Genomic DNA, 23,047 nt, shown 5'->3' with positions numbered 1-23,047 from the left:
TTTCTCGTTTTGAACCAGCTCAACGCTGATAGACAGGAGTATCAAAGAATCGGCATGATGAGGGACAGGTTCGGCAACGAATTCATGGTAGGTGAGGATGCGCATGAAGACCGCGAGATCATCCACATCCTCTGATCACGACTGGCATCTCAAGAGACTCACCGACATTTCTATTTCCCGGCCAGACGCACAGTCCACACTCGACACGAAACCATTATCGGGTACAAACTGCACGTCTGTTCTACCCAATAGACTCACACACTGCGCCAAAACTCCTCTTCATCCCACCCCGTCCGCGCCTTAATAGCATCCGCCGCCTTCTCCGCAATGGCATAAACCGTCGCACAAAGATGGGTCGCCGGCAGGTACGGAACAATACTCGCATCAACCACACTCAGCTTCCCAACGCCATAAACCTTCAAATCCGTTGCCACGACACCACCAAGCTCTTCCGGAAGCATAGACGCCGTACCAGCCATATGGACGAATGTCGGATCCATCGTACTGCGCAGATACCTTTCGATCGCAGCATCGCTCGTAACATTGGATCCAGGCGAGAGTTCAACGGCGCCGAGGCCAGCGAAAGAAGACAGCGTGTTGAAGCGGCGCGAGAAGCGGACCATTTGAACGGCGAATTTGATGTCTAGGGGGTTGGAGAAGGTGCGCCAGTCGACTAGTGGGCCTGATGCGGGATCAGTTGGGTTGATGTTCACGGTGCCGCGACTCAAGGGGCGCATTATCGCAGCGTTTCCTATGGGCCCTTCTGCAAAGGTGAATTCAAAGGCTGCAGCGTCGTCGCGTGCGAGATACTCGGCGGTGATGTTGTGTATGGCTTTGGCACCTGCGATGAGCGTCTCATCATATTGAGCCGGGAGGTAGGGAGTTGGATCTTGAGCCGCGACAGCATCGACGAGTGTTTGCCAACCTTCTGGATCGACGGTCTTGAGGGGTAGGAAAGCAGCCTGATTGCCTCGCGAAGTCGTGAGAGGGCCCTCATGGGATTGGGTGTACTCTTTCTCGGCTTCGGCGTAGAAGGTCTGGTTGGTTGCCAGGGCTCCAGCGGTGGGAAAATATGGATTGGTCGTCCAGTTCCAGACACTGCCTCCGAAGGGATGGTCTTGGAAGTTCGCACCTACACCGGGCAAATGCTTCTTGACCGCAATACCAGCCCCCTCAAGAACACTTTTTGGGCCTATACCGCTGCGCTGCAACAACCACGGCGTCCATATCGCACCTGCCGCGACGATAACCTCCTTCCTCGCCTTCACTACACTCTTCTCCGCACCTCCCACCTTAACCATACTCACGCCCTCAGCCTCTAACTCAGCACCCTCCTTGAACAAAATCTCGGTCGCCTGATACCCCGTCAAAAGATGATAATTCACCCTCTTCCGATACGGTTCATAATGCGCCGTCCTAGCATAACTCCTCGTTCTCAACACCGGATCCAACGCACTCGGCGCCATGATCGACCCAATCGCATCCCCCGCAGCAGCTTCCTTCGGCTTCTCCACACCAATCTCCCTCCACGCATCCCACAAGCGGTTTTGACCGGGGAACTGGTACGGCGGGAAGGAAACCTGAATCTCACCGTGTCCGCCATACGCCGCATCCACATCCCACGTGTAATTGTACTTTTCCGCTACCTCTTCGCTCGGAGGCGTGAAGGTAACGGATTTCTTGAAATACGGAAGCAGGTCTTTGAAGCCCCAGCCTTTGTTCCCGAGGGTTTCCCATGCATCGTAGTCGGCTTCGCTGCCGCGGTCAAAGAACATGCCGTTTACGGCACTGCTGCCACCTACTATGGCGGCTGCAAGAGGGCTCGTGGTGTCATTGTTGAGGCCTGGATTGGGAACGGGGGTGAAGTTGAAGTAGCGTTCGGGGGTTGGGGCGAAGCTTAGGGTGTTGGCTGGGACGAGGATGCTGGGGTCGTTGACGAGGTTGCCGTATTCGATTACGAGGACGGTGTCTGGGGGGCTTTTGTTAGGATGGGAGGGTATGGGCTTGATAGGGGGGGTTACGACTTACGCTTTCCGTTCTCTGTTAGTCTGTTTGCGACGGTGAGGCCGGATGTGCCTCCTCCCACGATGATGTAGTCATATGTTTGGTTGAGCGGTGCGGTGATGTGTATAGCAGAGACTCCTGCTACCGCGAAAATGCTAACGAGTAGTTGAATGAATGACGACACCATCTTGGCTACAATTTGACCCTGACCAATTCACCTCTCCTTTTCCAGGCGAGCTACCTTATATACCCATCCAGACCTACATACCGACCCCGTTCCACAGCGCACACCAACCCATCTCAGCAACCGCTCCTGCATCATGCACACACAAATTATCCATACAAGCTCTAACCCTCTTCTACCCCAGAAACGAAAAGACAACCAAACTTACAAGGCCCCAAAGCCACCTCCAATGCATACCATACGGCCTATACCCGCCTCACGTCGCCTCAACGCACCACTCCTACCTAGGTTCCTCCCCTTACATAACCACTCACATCTCACCTTCCACATCGGATCTACATCCGAGCCTCCAGGAAAGATGAGCCGCCATCGCCCCACAATCTAGACGGGCGGGTATTCTGCCGTGCGGTCCAGAGCCGCGCAGGGTCTCCACAGTACATGCAGGAGCAGGGTACTGAGGTATTTTACATTGAGGCGCGGAGGCGGGTAAATCGGTTGACGGGCCTCGCTTGCATGTATGTAAGATGGCGGATATGTAGTCCGCGGAGGAATGAATGTGTCGATGGAGAATGTCAATGGGGTGTTTGATCGTCACTGATTTCGCACCTGTGAGAGAAGATGTTCAGAACGTCTTCCACGTCCATTGACTAGCAACCACTCAATATCTATACTCATACCCTTAACTCCTCGCTCTCTGCCTTCTCCCTCCTTCTCCTCTCTCTTCTTCAGCATGATGATGATGTTACAAACAGCAGAAAGAAAAAAGATAACCGGAAACCCATCCAGCCATCTCCCAACGAATCGCACAATCAAAAACTCCCAATGATGCAAAATCTTCCGCTCATCCGTTTTTTCTGTAATGCGCTCGAGAACCAAGAAAGGGTTTGTTTCGTTCTCGGGGTATCGTAAAATGCCTTAAAGTGCGCTCTCTATGGGCGGGGCTGGCATATAACAAAAACAGAACGCCGCGCAATGCACAATTTCTCCCCTCTTTGGTCCCAAATATCGAAGAAATACAATGAAAAGAAAAAAAGGACAAGAAGAAGAAGAAAATGTAAAGTTGAGTTTGTTCTTGAAAGATGTTGTTGTTGATGAAGTTGTGTTGTTGGTTTCAAGTGTCGAGTCCCCTCCTCATCCACGCCAAACTCGTAAGTGCTGATGCTGATATAGGGCGCGTCTAACGCCTCCTCTTGGTATCTCCATGGGCTTGATCCTGGGGATCGCGTCCCCTCTTGCGTGCTTCATCCCCTTGGCTGCTTCCTCCGCCGCCACCACGGCTCCTCCGATCCGAGCGTCCTTCTTCCCTTGCTCCTGAAGAGCGCCCGTCATCACGGGAGCCACGCTCGCGTCTGCTGCTTTCGCGAGGCTCACGTCCTGATCTTGGTTCGCCGTCTCGTTCGCCGCGCTCGCGACGGCTGCTTTCTCGGTTGCTGCCGTGTTTCTCGCGGCCGCGGTCGGAGCCACGTTCGCCCTCTGCGCGTTCAGAAGGGGCAGTGCGACTACTTCGCTCTTCGGGATGGCGGCCGGATCGATCGGGTGAGCGCTCGCGGCCTGATCGGTGTCGATGACTGCGAGATTCTGAACGGCCTTCTTCTTGTGGAGCGCCCTCCATTCTGCTCGGTACTTCGTCGTTCCGACTGCTCCTCGGGTGCTGGTTGGGAGTTGAATCAAGCGAGGGCGGTGGCATTGGGCTCGTCATGTCTGATCCGTCCATTGGGCCGTTGGCGCGAGTAGCACCGCGACCACGCACCGGAGGGTTGGAATGAGGTGCATTGCGTTCGCTTGATCGATCGGCAGGTGCGTTTCCAGTCAATACGTTGTTGATGGCTCGTAGTGGGTTACCGGCATTCCTAGGTCCTCCGGGGCCTGTGGGAGGCCGCGGACCAACTGGCGATGATGGGATAGGACCTTGAGGAGCGCGACCTCCGTTACGCGGACCGCTTGGAGCATTCGGCATGTTGGTCTGGAGTGGTGGCCCGCTTGGTGCTCTGCCCTCGATGTGTGCCAGCCTACTAGGATGGATACCTGCTGGTAGTGATGCTGCGGGGCCGGTGGGTGCACTCGGTGTTGAAGGCTGCGATGTTCGATCGCTGCGTGGGCCAGATGGCGGCGCCGGCTCTGCAGGCTGGTTCAGCCGGCCATAGTTGGGGTCTTGTGCCCGTGGTCCAGGTGTAGGCTGGAACATCTCCCGCGAAGCCCGGGATGTTGCAACGGCTTCGTTGCGACCACCACGCGGACCGGTTGGAGCACTGGCTCCTGGATCCTCACGGTGGTTTCGCCCACTAGAGGGTGGCATCTGAGGACGCTCATCCCGAGGATCCCGTGGCGCATCATTACGTCCATGATATCCAGGAGGCGGGCGCTCTTCGAGTCGACGGTCATCACCACGTCTATCATCGCTATGACGAGGCGAGTTCAAACGAACATCTCGCTCGCTACGGTTGTCGCGATCAGACCTCGGTGGTCCATGTCTGCCATGCTCTGCTTGATTGATCAAGGCAGCACGCGCTGGGTTGACTGTAGGTTCTTCTTTGGCTGCGACTGGCACCGGTGGGAGTCGCGAAGATCTGTCGTTCTGCTCCGCAGCATACGGGGCGTTGACTGGGGGACCATCTCGGCGGTATTCGTTGGCCAATGATGAAGTAGACGGCATCCTGCGAGGCTCCGTTGCTGCAGGTGCAGGATAACCTCGGGGATCAGAACGCTCACGTGAATCCCGCGCATCGTAAGGGTCTCTTGGATCCCATGTGGGCGGTCGTACCGCAGGCGCTCGCCCATCTCGCGGAGGTGCTCGCATAGCCCGCTCATCGTAATCGTAATCGCGTTCTCTGCCGGACCATTCGCGATGCTCGGCCGCTGGAGGCATCCTCTCGGGTGTTCTGCCACCAGGTAGCGGTCGCCCACCGCGCCGACCTGGCGACGCCTCGCGCTGACGTGCAGCATCCGCCGTACGATCTAATCGGCCATATTCGGCTGGGGGACCCCGACTGTCATATCGACCATGCGCGGCCTCTGGTGTACGGTCGACCATGGGGCGTTCCAATGGTCGTGTCCTCGGTTGCGAGTCTGGTCGTGTTGGCAGTGCGTGCGTTCTACCGACTGGGGTGTTGTGACCAGGCGTGTTTCTGTTGTCTGGTCGCAGCGGAACAGACGATGGATGCATCGGAGGGCCCTTGATTGGAGGCCTGCCAGAACCTGTCTCCGGTTGTGATGGCGTGGAAGGCCTACTGTCGGAGGCTTTTGGTGTTGGCCTGAAAGGTTCTCTATCTCTCGAAGGCGCAGGGGTTGTGCTGTCATGCTTCGACCTGTTGTCGTTTGATTCGCGTAGTGGGGTACCGTTTCTGGATGTCGATCAGTTTCACCGTTGGTAATGTGGGCGCAATTTGTCAACTTACGTTTCGGGCTTTGGCTTAAAGGCAGGCGCAGATGCGTCGAGCTTCGTGTCCTGTGGCTGTGGGGTCTTGCCCTTCTCCGCAGTCGACTTCTCACTTCCATTTGTCGGAAGTCCAGGAGGCGCCGGTACCTGAGGCGTATTAGTTCGCTGTCGTGGACGTGTCGATGGAGATGAACTCACGTTGCGGAAGACATGGTCCTCCTGCCAGAGCTTCTCTCCTTTGAGGATGGGACCAAGAACAGATTCCAAAGCTCTCTTAAGATCCTGCCTCTCCTCTGCCTCCTTCAAGTGAGCAACCGTCTCCTTCAGCTCGGTGCCCAAGCTCTTCACTCTCGGGAAATTGGTACCCAGTGCGTGAAGAACGTTGATGGCGTTACGCATCTGCATGTAGTCACCGCTCTCCAGACATGTCTTAAGCGCAGCCGCAAGTGCCTTATGCCACTTAAACAAGACCATGCAAAACTGATCGTACGTGAAGAAGCTTGTTGGGTTCCGTTCTCCGTCGTAGCCCCTACCGAAGCCAGGAAGGTTCTTCTCTGAACCTTGGGCGCGCTTGACAAAAGCATCATCTTTGTTCTCTTGCCAAATTTGCAACTCACGCAAGATGCCACCGAGGAAACGGCCGAAAGATGAGGACTCTGCTTCGGTGTACATGCTGATGATGGACGTAAGCCTGTTGGCGTTGAAGAGCATATCCAAGAGTCTGCTCATGCGGAATCCTGGCACACCTGAGCTGTGCATGAAGATGAGCATGGAGAACGCATACTGTGCGTCTTCTTGAGATATGCGACTGCGAGGAATGAAGCAATCCTGGAGCAGAGCGTTGTGCAGGAGGTCACACTGCGGACCCATCATTGGGATGCCCTCGAACCATCGGCGCAGCTCAACGCGGAGACTATCCTGCGTCGCAGCGTGGTTCTTAGTGACAGTTTGCTGCTCCTCCTTGAGCCTGGCAATGTTTTCCTTGATACCCTTCGTTGCTTCGGAATCAGCTTTGGGTACGTTGGGTCGGTAGCCGCGGCGCTCGGGAACAGGGGCGGGCAGCTGTCGCTCCAAGTTGTCGATCGACTCCTTGTATAGCTGCTTGATGCTCTCCGCATCAGCGACAACGTCTGGCAGAGACAACTGCCAGAAGGTGACGTAGTAGGACAGGCAAGGGTAGTCGCCGAAAGCGTCGGGTAGCTGTTGTTTGAGCTGGCTCGCAAGGCCTTCAATCTCCGCGTTTGGTACATCGGCCAAAGATAGCTTCTGCGAAGTAGCACCAGTAGACTCTGCAGGCGCGGCGGAGTCTTTCATTTCCACGTCTTCGGTTGCTTTCGATGCCTCTTGCTCTCCGTTCACGGCTGGGGCTTCTTCCACACCACTCATGGCGATATCGCCATTCGTCTGCGCATCGAGGACTAACTTCGAGCGTTGCTCAACCCGGAAGGCATTAGCCTTGGCTGCTATGCTCGTACGAGCGATAGTAAAAGCGACATCTGGCGCGATGTGGTAGTCCGCTATCATCTCTACCAGAGAAGGGAAAACAGCGTCAAAGTCGTCCACAGAGAGGTATGTTCGGAGGAGCTCCATATACTGGAGCATGTCGGAGCGCAACTTGTCGACGGTGAAAAGTACAGGCTTGTCGGGTACATCGAGCTGGTCGTTGCGATGAATGTACGCCTCTACGTGCTGCGCAAGCGCGATGAGAATTTGTGGTCCCAGACCCGTCTCTTTTAGACACCTGACCAGACGCCTTGCTGAAGGAGCAGCCTGGGTACGGTTGTCGGCTAGGCGATACTGCAAGGTGAAAGTGCGGAGCGCAGGGCCTGCACAAAGCGCCAGAGCCATCGACTCCGAGACGGATCCACTAAGGCTGATGCCACCCATGGACTTGACCATCTGCTCGAGAACGTCCAACATGTACAGCTCGCCTTGAGCGTTCAGAAGTTGGTGCGTCGTGAGCTGCAGAATTGGAACAGGATCCATCAAGTTGTATCTTGCGTAAGCTTTGCCGACAAAAGTAGCGATGTTCTTCAGCCACGGCGCAGACAGCATACCATCTTCCTGATTTGACTCTTTATCAGGGCTCAGAAGGTATGTAACCAGCGTCCAGGTGAGGACGTCGTATCCAAGTAAGGTGAGATACCTGCTGCACTCTACCAAAGCAGTGATCATGTTGGGGTAGTTGACCAACTGCTTGACTGTGGTCCTGAAGACGATTCCGGGGCTGGCATACGAGATTTTGGCAATCTTACGACCGTACTCTTTAGTGTTGGTGGCGGAGACGCGACTCAGGGTCTTCCTGGTTTCGACTTCGACTTGCTTGAAAGCGGTCTTGATTACCGGCTTGAGCATCCCGTTGAACCACTGCTGATAGATGGTATACCGAGTGGCTGTGTCGAAATGTCTGAACAAATCCCAAGCCTCATTGATGACTCCAGGATTCCTGCCGGTGAAGGTGATTGCAGGCGCAATGAAGGTCGCTGAAAAGTCGACCCATCGCTTTCGGTTCGCTTCGGAGGGGTTGTCCCCTAGGTTCTTCTTTCCAATACGTATGATCTTGGTGAGGAGAACACTGTCCTTGCCGCACTCTGGTCCCACCAAACCTAGGAGGCTAGTGCAGAGCTTGATCACATCGTCCACCTCTTGGCATACGGGAACGCTGTCGACCCAGTCTTCCCAATAGAACTTGTAATCAATTCCTCCATCTTGATCCTTCTTGTCGGGCTTGGCCCATCGCAGAGTCCGTCGAGGAATGTAATCGCTTGGCCTCATGAGACCCCGGTTGCCAGCACCCTTGGTAGCGATGACGGTTTCTTCGGCTACGACTGGCCTGGATTCCTCATAAACCTTGCTTAGAGAGTGGTGCGCCAGACGGAAGATGAGGTCCAGCAGTTCAGGGTAAACGTCGAGCATCCAAGGATGCCGTCCTAGGATGAACAGAGCTTCCGGTAGTGCGCCGATGCACAGTAAACTCTTCAAGAGGGTGAACTTCTGGTCCTTGGGCTCGGGTAGGGCCTTTTTCTTATCGGTGGGCTCGTCAGACTTGGTAGGCGTGGTTCGCGCAGTATCCGATTTGGACCTGCTCTCAGCATCTCTAAGACGAGAAACAGCTGGCGGGCCGGGGGTCTCGTCGGGCAGTGCGCCGGCCATTGTCAGCGCATTGGCGACTGCACCGCGTTCACTGTCTTCCTTCTCTTTCTTGGCCTTGAGGAGCTTATCCTTATGTGCAGCCATGTCTTCCTCTAGAGGATACAAATGTGGGTAGAGATCCAGCATGGAAATGAAGCCAATCTTGATCAGAAGCGCAATCAGGTACATGAGGTTCTCGGGGAGTTCGTCGGAGGCATCGCGGACATCGGATGCGTAGAACTGAAGCTTGAAGCCAAGCAGTTGAGCGGCGATGCTGTTTCCTGAGGGAGGGAGTGTCTTGGTCTGCTCCATCCACTCGTCGGCCCATTTCCGAGCTGCCTGCTGATTCGACAGCGTCGCGCCCTCCGCGGGTAATGTCTGGTCTGGCTGCCGGTTGTTCGCAGTGATACGACGGCTTCCAAGCTCAAAGTAGGCCTGGATGCCTGCCCTGTCACCCAACTCGCCAACACGCTGCCAGAATTTGCGATCGCGCGACTCTCGTAGCCGTGATTGTTCATCCTTCTCTTCATCGGTGTAGTACCACTGTTTCGCATCGGGTCGTGCCCATTGAGGAAGTGTGGGTACTTCTGCCTCGTCCCAGGTGATGTTATCGAAATCACGTAGCTCGGGCCACCATGCGCTCGTTCGTAACAGCTTGACGAAGAACCTTCCGTGCTTGACAAGAAGGTTCGCAAACACGTCCAGTGTCACATCGAGGACTCTTCCAATGTCCAGATCGAATGCGCCAATGAAGGCATTCACTCGTTGCCATGTCTCGGCGACGACTTCTTGTGTAGGCGGTTCGTTGTTCACGGTGGTGAAGTACTCGGTCATGAGCTTGGAGTAGCCCTCGGTCTCTTCGCGTAGGAGGTTATAGTTGGACTGCCGGTACAGAGCGTGGGTTGCTTTGCGAACGGCCATCTTGGAGAAGCTATCGCGGACGAGGCCCAGGGACTTCAAGAGGTCGTTTTCCAGCTCGGCTCGCATGCGCGCAGGCTCAATGTCGGTTGCGACAAGCATTTGCCGTATGGGCGCGTGTTTGCTTTCATCCTGTGTGAGCGTGCTGAGCGTGCTCAGCGTGTCGAGAAACGTCGAGACTGGGTCGAGCTGGTCGTCAGCTGGGGCGGAGGTGATGTCGCGTACTATGGATCCCAGTTCACTGGCGTCGAGCAGCTGGTCCATCGACGCTTCGATGATCTCGGTGAATATGACCGAGAGGGTGAGTCTGTCGCCTGCACCCTGGGCAGCCACAGCAGCCGTCACCACAGCGTCGCGTGCCTGGCCATTCCAGTGAGCGACGCGCTCTGGTGTCAGGAACTCATTGCTGTCTGGCACCTCACGCGGTGTAGAAGGCGTCGAGGGCTGTGACGGAGTGGGCGCCGGCGCTGGAGTGGATGGTGCGGCCTGGGGTTGCCGACTCAATGGGAATGTGTTTGCGGGTGGAGACATGGCAGTCGGCGACGGGTGTGAGACATTTGGACTCTGTGGAACACTCGAGTTACCGCCGCGTCCATTATTTCTGCTCTGACGCCTGCCACCGCCGCCGCCGCCGCGCGGGCTGTTGGCTTGCTGCTGCTGGCCGTGCGAGAGTCCGAGGTTTTGGGGGCGATGCGGCGACGGTCGTCCGCTGCGGTCGTCGTCCTGGGAGTAAGTGCGGTCGCCCCGCTTGCGCTTGGGTGGAGGAGGCATGATGGCACCCTCTTACGATCGAGAGACCGGCGCGAAAAGAGAGTCGATGCAATGTGTGGAGAGCATGCGGCGCTGGCTCGCGAATGGGCCGGGGTGTCGGTGATGGATAGGCGCGCGCCGCAGTCGACAATTAGTGTAGGGACTGGATGAGGCGGCAGGTTGATGGAGAGTTGGCAGCGCCAAATCGGGGAGTCGCGTTGGGGCGGGCGCGGGTTGATGATGGAGCGTGTCTTGATTTCGTGAGGCTCAAACCCTGGGAGCTCCGACTAGCGCAATGGCTGACGTGAACCCAAGGCTGCAACCGTGCATTCCCCATCCGTCCTCCACCAGACAATAGCAAGTCACGTTTTCACTCTCACTTCAGACTACAATAGGCAGGAATTGGTCGTACACTCCCGTTCGTGAGTCAATGCTAGTGTGGCGTGTTGACTTCAAGCGCAATAGAAATATACGAGATTCAACCATCACGGCAATGTGCATTGTGACGATATACTTGTGCAGACGAAAGTTGAATAGATTTCGCTGCGCTGTCAACGCGTCGTCCAACTACATAGGTCTCAAATAACGAAACGAGCGACCAGACCTCCCCAGCAATTGCTTGATTCAGATGCCTAAGCCGCGGCAGCTACAGCCTGGGCCGTAGCCTTGCGCTCATTCTCAAGCACAGCCTCGAGAATCCCAGTCGCACCCTGGCCAGACTTCATCTCGTTGATAACGTCAGTCAGACCGAGCTGCTCGTCCGTCCAGAGAGGAGCTACCTCCTCTTTGCCAGCCTCACCGACGCCGATGAAACCGCCCTCGGCAGCCCATTCACTTGTGCGCTTGATGCCCAGCTGGTTCCAGACAGCGTCGACGGCCTCGACTAGGTGGTCGCGGTACTCACGGATGTGGCCTGGGGTAGGCGTAATGCGCAGGCGCTCTTGGCCGACAGGAACGGTAGGGTAGTTGATGGCCTGGACGTAGATGCCCCAGTCTTCCATAAGCATGTCGGACGCCTTCCTGGCTACCTCGGCGTTTCCAACAAGGACCGGAATGATGTGGCTAGGGTTCGGGATAACGGGAATGTTCTTCTCGTTCAATGCATCCTTGACTGCACGAGTGTGCAGTTGTTGCAGGCGTCGGTCGCCCTGGTAGTTAGCCTGGTATTCGATGGCGGTCTTGGCACCTGCCATGGTCGCAGGCGGGAGCGAAGTAGTGAAGATGAAGCCAGGAGCGAGCGAGCGGATGGTGTCGACGAGTTTGGTAGAGCCAGCAATGTAGCCGCCAACGCAGCCGTATGCCTTTCCGAGTGTGCCAGTGATGATATCTACGCGGTCCTGAACGGTGCCTTGGGGTCTGCCTGCCTTGTGGGCTTCGAAGTCGAGATGCTCAGCAACACCAGCGCCGTGTGGTCCGTACATGCCTACAGCATGGACTTCGTCCAAAAAGGTGATGGCTCCGTACTTTTCAGCGAGATCACAAATTCCTTCAATGGGACCAATCGAGCCGCACATGCTGTACACACTCTCAAATGCGATAATTTTAGGGTATTCGGAAGGAATCGATTGCAGCTTCGCCTCAAGATCTGCGAGATCGTTGTGCTTGAAGACCATCTTCTTCGCGCCCGAATGGCGGATGCCTTGGATCATAGATGCGTGATTCAGGCTGTCCGAGAGGATGACGCAATTGGGCAGCTTGCTTCCGAGCGTCGCAAGCGTCGCATCGTTGGCTACATAGCAGGATGAAAAGACAAGCGCAGCCTCCTTGGAGTGAAGCTTCGCGACCGTGTCTTCCAATGCTACAGCGTGCTGGTTGTGTCCGGAGATGTTCCTGGTACCTCCGGCGCCGGCTCCGTAGTTGTCCAGGGTCTCGTGCATCGACTTGAGGACGTGCGGGTTGCGGCCCATGCCGAGGTAGTCGTTGGAGCACCAAACCGTCACCTTGTCCTCTGGAGACTCCTTGTGGGCGCGCGGGAACTCCTTGGCCAGGCGGTTGATGTTGTTGAAGTAGCGGTACGACTTGTCCTTGTGCTTCTTGTCCAGCTCATTGTGGTAGAAGCCTTCGTAATCGAACGTAGCGGCTTGCGGGGCGGATGCGGATGCGACATTCGAGGGCTTAGTGTTCGCAGGCTTCAGGGCTGCGTGCGGGAATGGTGGTCCTGGGCGATGTTAGCCTACAGTTCGACATTTTCTGCTATCTCCAAGACGCAGTCTCTCGGCTTTGTTGGGATTTCGTACCCTGCTTGCCTCTCAGGCTCTCAAGATCCACAGCCTGGGCTTCCTTGGACGCCGTCGTGTGTAGCCTGGCGCGGTTCACGCGGGTGTGGTAAGCACGCACACCGCCGAAAGCGCCGGCAAGAGCGTTGTTGCCATTGCGGGAGCTCTGGACGGCAAGCGCCTTGCCCATGATGGGGCAGCGACGAGCGATGACCTGGAGGTTGGACATGCTTCCAGCGCCGGGGGCAACCTCCTGGCGGGCCGCCGCCGTGGTCGTGGTAGAGAGGGAGCGGAGCGTGGCGGGTGACGTCTTGTGTAAGAACGGGCACATGGACTTCGACTGGCGCAAAAGAGCCTCCATGTTGGTCAAATGCGCGGCGTGTATGGCTTTTGGGTGTGTTGTAGATGTGCGGGCAGATTGGGTGTAAGGCGAGGTGAGGAAGAGTGCGAGAGAGAAAGATGGTTGGAAAATGTGTCAAAGATGCGACTACATGAATTACATGCGGTAATAGCGCGGAATCTAACATGCCGGGCGTCGGCATCAAATGCACTCGTCATGATTGGCCCACCTATATTAGCTTGCAGTGCTGCCGACGCCATCTTCATCAGCGGTACGGTAGTCCGGAGAGTAATTGCTCGGATAGTTCCATGGTTCGCACTGCGCCTGCGAAGGGTCCTGGGTCTGGCTCACACTGTACCTCGACAGCACCCGCAATGCCGCCCGTCAGCCCCTCCATACCTCTAATACGACTCCACGCTTTGCATCAATTGCCACCTTTGTTCACCTCACTGCAGAAATCTGGGCCTGTTCCAACTCAACCGTACAACATGTCAACTTCAACTACTCAGGTGTAGTCTGTGATCTTAGCGTACCCCGCCTTTTGCCCGGCGACCTGGCCTCTACCCTCTAACTCGGAGCCGCCACCGTCCCATTTCGTGAGGTTGATCTCTACGATTCCAAGAGGATCTGCAATCCATAGGCCTGAATAGCACATCTCTCCAACACTTTCGTCTGCATACCTCGGCCTGCACCCAGTCATGGTCGTGCTTAGCGTACAGTGCGGAACTGGAAAGTCTTGCCGAAACACGCCGCACGTGGTTCGATAATTCCACTCTTCGGCATCTTTGCTTGAGCCAACATTTCATAAGCAGCCTGTCAGACCTGAGGCCTAGACCTTCTTCCTGCAAGACGGCCCTTTCTGGAGGACAGATACTTGAAAAAAAGATGCCGCTGGTTCAGTCATCGTCGGAAATCTCGATGATCTCGGCCTGAGATGGCTGGTCAGGATGCTGCAGAGACTTTTCGCTGAACGTCGTCCCCATAATCGTATACACATAGTCGTAAAATGTGCTTGTCTCAGCGGCCCCGCTATCCATACACTTTCTGAGCTCTTCAAGATCTTTCTTGGATGCATCGGGTTCTCGGGAGTAGTTGCTACAGAACCACCAAGACAGGAACAGCTTCGTGAACGCGAGAATCTTTGGCATGTCTCGGGGAAGGACGCCCTGCAGCTTCGTTTCTCTTTTGCATAACATGCCAATACACGCCCGGATCTCTTTGATCAGATTCGTCTTTCCAACAAGGCGAATTCGATTACGAATGACTTCGCGATCATTGAACTTCATTTCGTAGATGACTTTTGAGACCACGCGCTTACGGTCAAGATGCTCGACCAAATCTTCCCATTTCCAGCGGCGAACTGTGGCGATCGAGGCGTTCTCAGGCTCATCTCCATGGTTGATAGGTGTACGGGTGGACAAGCCGTCTGGCGGAAGAAGCCCTGGGTGCGCATACATGATGGGCTCTACGCTGTCAGCGATGACTGAGTCTCGTGTCGAGGATCGCGTCAAGTCTTCGAGCTGGTCTTCGACTGGATCAGCTTCAGCACCGACATTGATTCCCGATGGCAATGCATTTCCATCTTCGATGTCTGACGAATCTGGGGGTGAACCCAAATCAATAATCTCATTTCCCGGCTCTACTTGAAGAGATGATGCAGTCCGTGGTATATCCGGTCGGTCGCTCATCACGGTGTCTTGATCGTCGGGTACTTGCTCTTCATCGCTGTCGTCAACAGGTTCCAGCTTGTAAATGTCGCGTAACCAGGCTGCAAATTCCATAGAGTCGACCGTGACCTCGAGGTTGCTGCATTGTCGCCGTATTTGCTCCTGCAGTATGTCACCGTCAGTGAAGATGTCACATCTACCGTCAGGGTGTTATTGCTTACCGCATTGCTTCCTGGAAATTTGACGATCTGGTCGCACAATTCATCCAGTCTTGACTTATAATAGCTGTGCTCTGTCTCGTACTGTTTCGCCAGGGCTTCTCGCTCTCCTTTAGCCTCTGCTTCGGTCCACATAGCGACTGGGTCGTAGTCCACCTCCTCGCCGCGAGCAACACCCCTGTTTGGCTTCCAGGCATCTGTGAAGAGCTTGATTCGCTCGTTGATAATGTCGACAATCTTGTCCTGACTCAGCTTGGTCCGCTTGCTCGGTTCTTCAACTGCGTTCTCATCCTCATCGTCGACTGACCGAGAATCCTCCTCAGCAGCATCCCCCAGCCCGGAATTATCATCCTCTTGTAGGTCGTCCTCGTCAGGCAAGTCTATGATCTGGTCACCTCCTGCCACATTCTCCCATCTGAGTAGGTGAGCATAGTCGTCCATGTTTGATAGCGCCGGATGTGAGAGCCCGGTGGCTGCCGTGTTTGATGTTTGGTGATGGCGAGAGATGCGAGATGTTTGCTACAGCAGTCGCGGATTGGGCGCCGCGTAGAAGGTGGGGCACCTGTCTAGGCAAGTGCGCGCTGTCACTTGATCACGCGACGAGGGGCAAGCATCACCAAGGCCATCACATTTGACGGTGAAGATTGTTAGCAATGATTGCTGTCACGTCGAAAAGTCGCCAAATATTTGCTTTGAAATGCGCGACCAGGGTCCTTTGGTGCGCCTCGGGCTTCGGCGGGGCAGGATGAGGCAATCGCTCTAGCGCCGACAGCATTTGTAAGTCTCTCTCTTACCTGAGCGATCTACTCTTCTAACGACACCGAAACAACTCAGCCACCATGAATTCTATATCGCTCACCGAATACCCACCAGAGCTGTCTCAACAGGAGGAGCAGTACCTGCTATCCAATCTCAAGGACTGGTCGATTGCTCATGGCTTAGCGGTTCGCCCGGCTCCGTCATTCGTCCAGCCATCACAGGATCCGTCTGGTGTACTCGCAAGCACAGCACCAGTCACTTTGTTTCCAAGCTTATTCCCACGCTCCTGCTTCGAGGAGGGACTCACCATACAAAAGGATTACAACGAGTTGTACTCAGCCATTGCCAGGGACGAAACATGGTTGAAGAGCATTGTGGAGGAGCTTGTCCATGTTGACGACTTCGTTGCAAAGTTATGGCAAACCCATCTAGAGGTGAAGAAAGAAGGCTACGTGCAGGACCTCTCGTTGGGACTCTTCCGCTCAGACTACATGGTACATCAAGACCCTTCGCAGTCAAATCCAAAGTCCGGTTTGAAACAGGTCGAGTTCAATACCATTGCTTCGTCCTTTGGCGGACTATCGGCTCAAGTTTCTGCGTTACACAAGTACCTGCTCACGATCGACGCTTACCCAAGTTCAACATCATCCATTATCAAGCAAGAGGCTTTGCGACAGAGCCAGTCAGCTTCTTCCTTGGCAAAGGGCCTCGCTACAGCACACAAGGCGTACGGGACTTCGCGCACCAAGCGTCCCCTATGCGTGCTTTTCGTGGTACAGGACCCAGAGAGAAATGTGTTTGATCAGAGACATCTCGAATACGCCCTGCTTGAAGATAATGGAGTGCGCTCCTTCCGACTACCTTTCGGAGAGACACTGTCTCACACTCAGCTCGACACAGACCGTACACTGGTCTACACACCACCAAACTCTCCCTCGACGTCGTACGAGGTGACGACAATTTACTTTCGAGCAGGGTACTCACCAGATGATTACTCAAAGGACGAAGACTGGAACGCCCGCACTCATCTCGAGAAGAGCCGTGCCATCAAGTGCCCAAGCGTCTTGACCCAACTTGCGGGGTGCAAGAAGGTTCAACAAGTGCTTGCTACGCCGCATTCACCGCACCTCAAGCGCTTCCTACCCGACCAAAAGGTCGCCGCGCGCGTACTGGAGACGTTTGCGCCAATCTACCCGCTCGACAACAGCGAGGCTGGCGAGGAAGCGAAGAAGCTTGCGACGGACGCCTCTTCGGCCACAAAGTATGTGCTGAAACCACAGCGAGAAGGAGGAGGAAACAACATTTACCGGAAAGCCATTCCACCATTTCTGCAGAAGCTACCCGAGACTCATTGGCCGGCATACATCCTAATGGAGATGATTGAGCCACCTCCACTGACAAACGCCATTCTGCGAAACGGTGAGCTGCAGAGGGGTGGCGTGATTTGCGAGCTTGGAGTGTACGGCGTGTGTCTCTGGAGAGATGGAAATGGAGACGGAAACAAGGGCGAGATCTTGGAGAACTGGGAGGCTGGATATCTACTCCGCACCAAAGGTGATCAGAGCGAGGAGGGCGGTGTGGCAGCGGGATTCGGAGCAGTTGACAGCTGTTGTCTGGTGGACGGATGAACACACCGTTGAGCACGTACTGTATGCGCAGCTCGCTACAGCTGGCAAGTTGGTAGGAGCCTTCGGTTAAAACGGTATTCTGAAGCCGTTTGCATCTTCGATCGATCTGAACCAGGAATAAACGATGTGATGCGATATGTTGTACACTGATAGCGTCGACTTCCACCGCGCATCCAGCATCAATACGTTCCCACTACCCCGAATCTGCATGCTACCGTGTCCACCACTCCTTTCTTGTCAAAACCTAGTTGTGCGTATTGGAAGATGGACATCGAAGCTGGATCTTGTAACTCGCGGAGGTGCCTGCGCCTCAACCTGGAAGCTTTTTGCATGTATTGCCAATCTTACTGGACCCACTATAGTTTTGGAACCACGTGCAGACCTCCAGGCTACCATGCCAAAACTCCGAGTAGGATCTGTGCAACGACCTATGTGAAACAGATGACGCTGCGATGCCTCGACAATGAGGCGCGAGCGATTAAACGTCAAATCTGTGACTTTGAAGAAGTGCAGCTGTGAGAACTGTCTGAGGGTGTCGTGAAACTAGTGACAGGAGGTAAGCCGATAGCTCGAATCGCTAGTGCTAACGTCAGGAAGCACGGAAGTGATTCCCACGCGAAGGTTCGCTCAGAACTGGATCGTCGGCAACGCGCACGGCTGCTTGCAGATCTGATGAGCATCGGTTACAGGAGATGCCGTGCCAGTCACATCATCGCTCCCTTTCGGGCAACGCGATGATGAACTTTTTGCTTCGATCCAGACTACGTATCCCTCCGCCTCGGGGAGCTGAAGAAAAATGAAAGATCTTACAGATAACGATAGTTGGAGGCTTGAACCTTGCGGGCGGACTACGGGGTGAGGCTCACTGGGCTGCACGTTGTTATGTGAGGAGCGCCCTTGCGGAGGGTCTTTATGCACGCTGCGGCAGCTTATGCATGGGCACGTAGCGAGACCCCTGCCTGCGGAGTTGGCAGCCCTACCTACGAATGGCTGCACCTCAGCTCACGACGCGTTCGACGCGTTCTCCTTCATCAACATCTCACTGGATGGCAGCCGCCATGTGCCTGCTTGGCGAACGTAATCACCAACTCATCTCGCACATGTGCGTGCAGCTCGCTGGGAACCCGCAGCGCGCGCCTCCATGGCATTATCGACGGACGGCACTCGGCAGCCTCAAACGCCTCATCGCATGTCTGGTACGGCTGTCTGGCACCGGGTAACGTCCGAACTCCGCTCTCAAGTGTCAATACTAGATGAGGAATATAGGCTACTGAACTATACTTGTTTTGCCCTAAAGCACCTGGAGGCGTTGCTCGCGAAAACGTTAGAATGGCTGGTGGCTGCCATTTGCAATCTTAATTTCAACCTTTCCAAGGACCACACCACACCCGTTGCAGTATGGGTCATCCCTAAAGGAGCCGCCGTTTCTGACGCCGCCGAGCTCGATGGGCTCCTGGGCTCTGCTTTTTTCCTTCATTGCAGGAACAGGGCCGTGCTCGCTAAGCCTCTCGCTTTTTGCAACCTGCGGGAGGAGGCGTCGATCTCCTGTCTAGGCTATGCTGGCGCTCACCCATGTGGCTTCTCTCGTCTGATATATGCCCAGGTGCGCCTCCACCTTCCGTTTACCTGCTTTCTGCATCTCGTCTGCACCACTTGCATATCCTGCATTCGCGTATTGGCCGTTTGTGCCTACCACACTCCTTCTTCATTCGCTCTTTTTACTACTAGTAATCCGATCTCGCTCCTTGAAACAGTCTTTACCACGTCGATTTTTGCTCTTTCGACATCTTTGCTCGTGCGTCATTGTTGCAGACACCACCTCGCTGCATATCAGGAGTCGCGCTTTCCTCTTCGAGTATCCTCGGAGGACCGTTCAGACGCGAGTTCCTATCCTAATCGTAATTTCTCCATGGCATTTGGCTCTTTGTAGACACGTCTACACCGCATAATCGCCATGCGCTTTTCTGGTCACTACTTGGTCCTCTGTCTTGCGCTTGTTCTATGCCTACAGTTTGCGGTGGCAGCTCCTCATGCTGCTGTCCGTAGACAGGATGACACTCCTTCCGCGGAGTCGACGCGTGAGGCTCAGGACAGTGCGTCTCGTCAGCCTTCTGCCACACCCACCCCATCGGGAATAATCTCTTCGAGCATTGAGTCTGAACGCCCTTCTTCGACTGAAGCTTCCTCAGTCAAGCCATCAGAGACACCGGCACCGAGCTCTATCAATGATGTCCCTACTACGACTCCATCTGATGATGCTACTCCAGTATCTTCTGGTACGTTGTGTGGTCAGGAACCTGATGAGATAGCTAATAATGTAATGTAGAGAGTGCCTCCGCGGACCCAAAAAACCCACTGCCTATTCACCCCAAGCTGACCCCCGCTATGGGCGTCACTGGAGTGCTATTGCTACTTAGTGGATTAGGATATGCCATCATTGGTATCAAGAACAAGTGGTATGTACCTCGACATCCATTCACCAATCTGTACTGACAAAGAGAAGGGTATACGTGTTCGGGTCTGCTGCCTACCTGACCGCTCTCGCCGTCACTGTCTTGATAGTATACTTGATGAACCCTCCCGTCTCAGATGCCATCCAGGGAGCCTTCTTCGTGGCGGCCTTCTTCACTGGAGTGATCTTCGGTGTCCTGTCGTTGGTCTTTGCAGACATAGCCGAAGGTTTTGGCTGCCTACTCGGTGGCTTCTGTCTAAGCATGTGGTTCCTCAGCGTCAAGGACGGTGGCCTGATCACTTCGGGAACTGGTCGTGCCATCTTCATTGGTTGCATGTCAGCTGGAGGCTACTCGCTAGCTTTCAGTCACTACACACGTAACTACGGTCTTATCGCCTCAATCGCCTTCTCAGGAGCCACCGCTGCCATCCTTGGTATTGACTGTCTGGCTGGTTCCGGCTGGAAGGAGTTCTGGCTTTACCTCTGGAGTAAGTTGCCGTGCGTTATTTGCAGACTATTGCTAACCTCCGCAGACCTCAACGATGACATCTTCCCTCTTAACACCAATACTTACCCGGTTACCAAGAACATCAAAGCCGAGCTGGCTGGTGTTGTCATTATCACAGTAGTCAGTATTGTCTCCCAGCTGCGCGTTTGGAAGCTAGTCAAAGAGCACCGCGCAAAGACTGCCGCTCAACAACTCGAAAGACAGGCGGATCAAGACCGTGAAGAGGAGGAACAAGGTCGCAAGGTTGAGGAGGTCTTCCAGAAAGAGCGTGCTCAATGGGAAGCTGCATATGGCAACGGACAGAACGTACCCGAGGACAGTGTCCGATCTTCCACTTCAGATCCCAAAGACCTTACTCATGTCCATGAGAAGGAGGTCTCTCCCAACGACAGCGCGGTCACAGTTAATATGTCAACTGGAATGATGCGATCTGCCAGCCACACCGCCAAGCCCGATGCGACTGTCACTGTCGCTGTTCTCGATGATGATGCGATTCAACAGATTGAATCCGAGGCCCATACCGCTGAGAACGAAAAGGCTCTTCCAGAGGCTCCCAAGGATGACTCGAGGCCTACTCTAGCCAAAAGCCACAGCCTACGCCCTACAGCCCCGCCACCACCTCCAGCAGTCGTCCCACTTCCGTTCAAAGTCCCTACCGAAGATGAGGCGCACACTGACGACGACAATACCTCCGTCTCTGCTGTTCCTGAGACTGATCACGATGCCGAGGTGCCCAGGCGCGTCTCGAAGCGCGTTTCTGATGTCTCCGCAATGAGGCAACGTATCTCGAGGGACATGGTAGCATCGCAAGAGGCTTTGATCGGAATGCGAGGTGACGAAGACGACCGGGCTTCGTCTATTGCCGCCACACTGGACGACGACCTCGATGTGCTATCGGTCCGTAACCTGTCCCCAGTCGAATCACCAATCGGAACCGAGCACGACAACCCATTTGAAAAGCCTGGACTCAAGAGACAGGACTCCGACACTGTGCCTAACCGCAAGAGCGTAGTCAACACAGCTGACGTAGTAAAATCTCTCACGACTAGTACCGACCCAAAGACAGCAGACTCGCCCGAGGAACAGACATTCAAGCACAGGGCTGACACGGTCATGTCTAGCTCCAAGGCGAGCAGCGAGAAATACTCCAAGTCTACCAAGTCTGATGAAATCTCTCAAGGCTCACAAATGGAACAAGGCGGATCACAGGTTGGCAGTCTGGCCGAGAACGTGATGCCGGAGAAGCTGTCGAAAATCGCCCTATCTTACCGCACGAACGAATGGGCGAAGCATCTCGAGGCTGCCGAAAAGCCAGACTACGAAGACATGTTCCTGCCCTCGTCACCCGGTATCATGCTCGCCGACGGATCAGAAGAGAAGCCCACACCAGTTAGTGACGAGCTCCTCTACGAGAGCAAGCGCGAATCAAGAAGGATGTCCACTGGAAGCCGAACACAACGGAACAGCAGCCAAGGACTCCGACGCAACACCTCGACCTTCTCTCAGGAATCACTCATCAACCAGCGATCCCTAACCCACTCCCCCTCCATCGCCTCTCCCCAGGTCCTCTCCCGCTCCAACTCCGCCATCAGACTCGACACCCTCTCGCCCCTCCCCAGCAACACCCTCCTCAGCAAGCGCGAAAGCCTGATCAAAAACCGCGCCTCAGCCCTAACCCTCACCCCCCAAATGTCGTCACCCAACCTCTCCCAACGCGGCGCCGACGACGAAGACATGACGCTATCCCAACGGCGCGCACTCCTCCAAGCCCAACAACTCTCCCCCTCCCTCTCGCACCAACCCTCGCTCCGCTCCCCGGGCCGCACACCCCCCTCGTCCTCGCAAAAATGGCAAAACAAAGCCTGGGCCACCAAAGGCGCGCCCGCCGGCTTCGACAGCCACCAACCCAAGCGCTCCTCGAGCGCGCAGTCGGAGCAGAAGCGCGAGCAACTCTACGCGGGTTGGCGCGACACGATGCGCGATATTGCGCCGCCGGCGCAGACGGCTGCTCACGTTGCGGAACAGCAGCGCGCGGCGCTGTTGATGGAGCGCCGGCAGAAGGAGATGGAGAGGCAGCAGCGCGAGGTTATGCAGCAGCAGCGGGCGAGTCAGATGGATAGTATGATGCGGAGTGGACAAATGATGGATGCGCATCGTGAGGCGATGAGGAAGATGCAGGCGAATGCTAATCGACACACTTAGCTTGTGGGATATATGTTTCCTTGGATAGGTACTTGGGTTTCGAGATGAAGTTACGAGCCGGCGGGCCCGTACAAAAGAATCTTTTCTCTTTCTATGTTAGTAGGTAGTTACGTAGTTGTACACGAGAGCCTTTTGAGCTCTGCGAGCGGGTTTGGGAAGGTTAGGTTCGGTTCGGGTCAGGTCACGATAAGGGTTGGATACGGACTGGCATATCGACGAGCAACGCGAAGGATATACCATTACATGAGGGCGGGATATTTGTGTTGATATTTTATATACGAATTTGCGGTATACAACAATCTTGCAGCTATTAGCAATACGAGAGCATATGAACCGGCATAGCGACTCCATTCGTGAAATGTGAAATGAGCAGTGAGTGTGCTTTATAGATCGACAGTAATAGGATGTGCAGTTATTATTACAAGAGTATTATACCCAGGATATGAGAAGCGTAGTCGCCGTCTACACTCATACACAAGCGACGTCGATCCTGGACAACGGGAAAAGTGAGGCTGGAGACAGGATTCACTATTACGACACTACGCCGCACGCAGCCACACGACCCACGATGCTACCTACGGCACCATCTCTCCACGCACCCGGCAAAGCTGCAAACAGCCAGCCTCGTACCGCATCGCCACCAGCACAGACACGCCGGCTGACATCATATACAGACTAGTCATCGGAAGTAAA

General features: G+C 55.1%; 6 protein-coding genes across 6 annotated transcripts; 2 read left to right on the top strand and 4 right to left on the bottom strand.

Moving 5' to 3' along the window:
• Positions 1 to 254: 254 nt before the first annotated feature.
• Positions 255 to 2,191, bottom strand: J4E79_008571 (uncharacterized protein; the record flags this gene model as incomplete). The annotated part of the gene is made up of 2 exons (XM_049357426.1): positions 255 to 1,969; positions 2,029 to 2,191. 2 exons carry the CDS (start codon positions 2,189 to 2,191, stop codon positions 255 to 257), a joined length of 1,878 nt encoding a protein of 625 aa, XP_049208324.1.
• A 1,174-nt stretch (positions 2,192 to 3,365) lies between these two features.
• Positions 3,366 to 10,385, bottom strand: J4E79_008570 (uncharacterized protein; the record flags this gene model as incomplete). The annotated part of the gene is made up of 3 exons (XM_049357425.1): positions 3,366 to 5,493; positions 5,584 to 5,711; positions 5,763 to 10,385. 3 exons carry the CDS (start codon positions 10,383 to 10,385, stop codon positions 3,366 to 3,368), a joined length of 6,879 nt encoding a protein of 2,292 aa, XP_049208323.1.
• Positions 10,386 to 10,996: 611 nt separating this feature from the next.
• On the bottom strand, positions 10,997 to 12,941 carry ALV1 (5-aminolevulinate synthase, mitochondrial; the record flags this gene model as incomplete). Its single annotated transcript, XM_049357424.1, has 2 exons — positions 10,997 to 12,522; positions 12,602 to 12,941. 2 exons carry the CDS (start codon positions 12,939 to 12,941, stop codon positions 10,997 to 10,999), a joined length of 1,866 nt encoding a protein of 621 aa, XP_049208322.1.
• An 875-nt stretch (positions 12,942 to 13,816) lies between these two features.
• J4E79_008568 (uncharacterized protein) lies at positions 13,817 to 15,246 on the bottom strand (the record flags this gene model as incomplete). Its single annotated transcript, XM_049357423.1, has 2 exons — positions 13,817 to 14,749; positions 14,809 to 15,246. The coding sequence occupies 2 exons, from the start codon at positions 15,244 to 15,246 to the stop codon at positions 13,817 to 13,819; spliced, it is 1,371 nt and encodes a 456-aa protein (XP_049208321.1).
• Positions 15,247 to 15,644: 398 nt separating this feature from the next.
• Positions 15,645 to 17,192, top strand: J4E79_008567 (uncharacterized protein; the record flags this gene model as incomplete). Its single annotated transcript, XM_049357422.1, has 1 exon — positions 15,645 to 17,192. One exon carries the CDS (start codon positions 15,645 to 15,647, stop codon positions 17,190 to 17,192), a length of 1,548 nt encoding a protein of 515 aa, XP_049208320.1.
• A 2,385-nt stretch (positions 17,193 to 19,577) lies between these two features.
• On the top strand, positions 19,578 to 22,354 carry J4E79_008566 (uncharacterized protein; the record flags this gene model as incomplete). The annotated part of the gene is made up of 3 exons (XM_049357421.1): positions 19,578 to 19,648; positions 19,696 to 20,132; positions 20,178 to 22,354. The coding sequence occupies 3 exons, from the start codon at positions 19,578 to 19,580 to the stop codon at positions 22,352 to 22,354; spliced, it is 2,685 nt and encodes an 894-aa protein (XP_049208319.1).
• Between the last annotated feature and the right edge of the window lie 693 nt (positions 22,355 to 23,047).

This window comes from Alternaria viburni (genome assembly GCF_023758015.1).
Source record: "Alternaria viburni strain BMP 2772 chromosome Unknown scaffold_20, whole genome shotgun sequence".
Classification (NCBI taxonomy): Eukaryota; Fungi; Ascomycota; class Dothideomycetes; order Pleosporales; family Pleosporaceae; genus Alternaria; species Alternaria viburni.
This window is presented reverse-complemented; position numbering and strand designations above follow the sequence as displayed.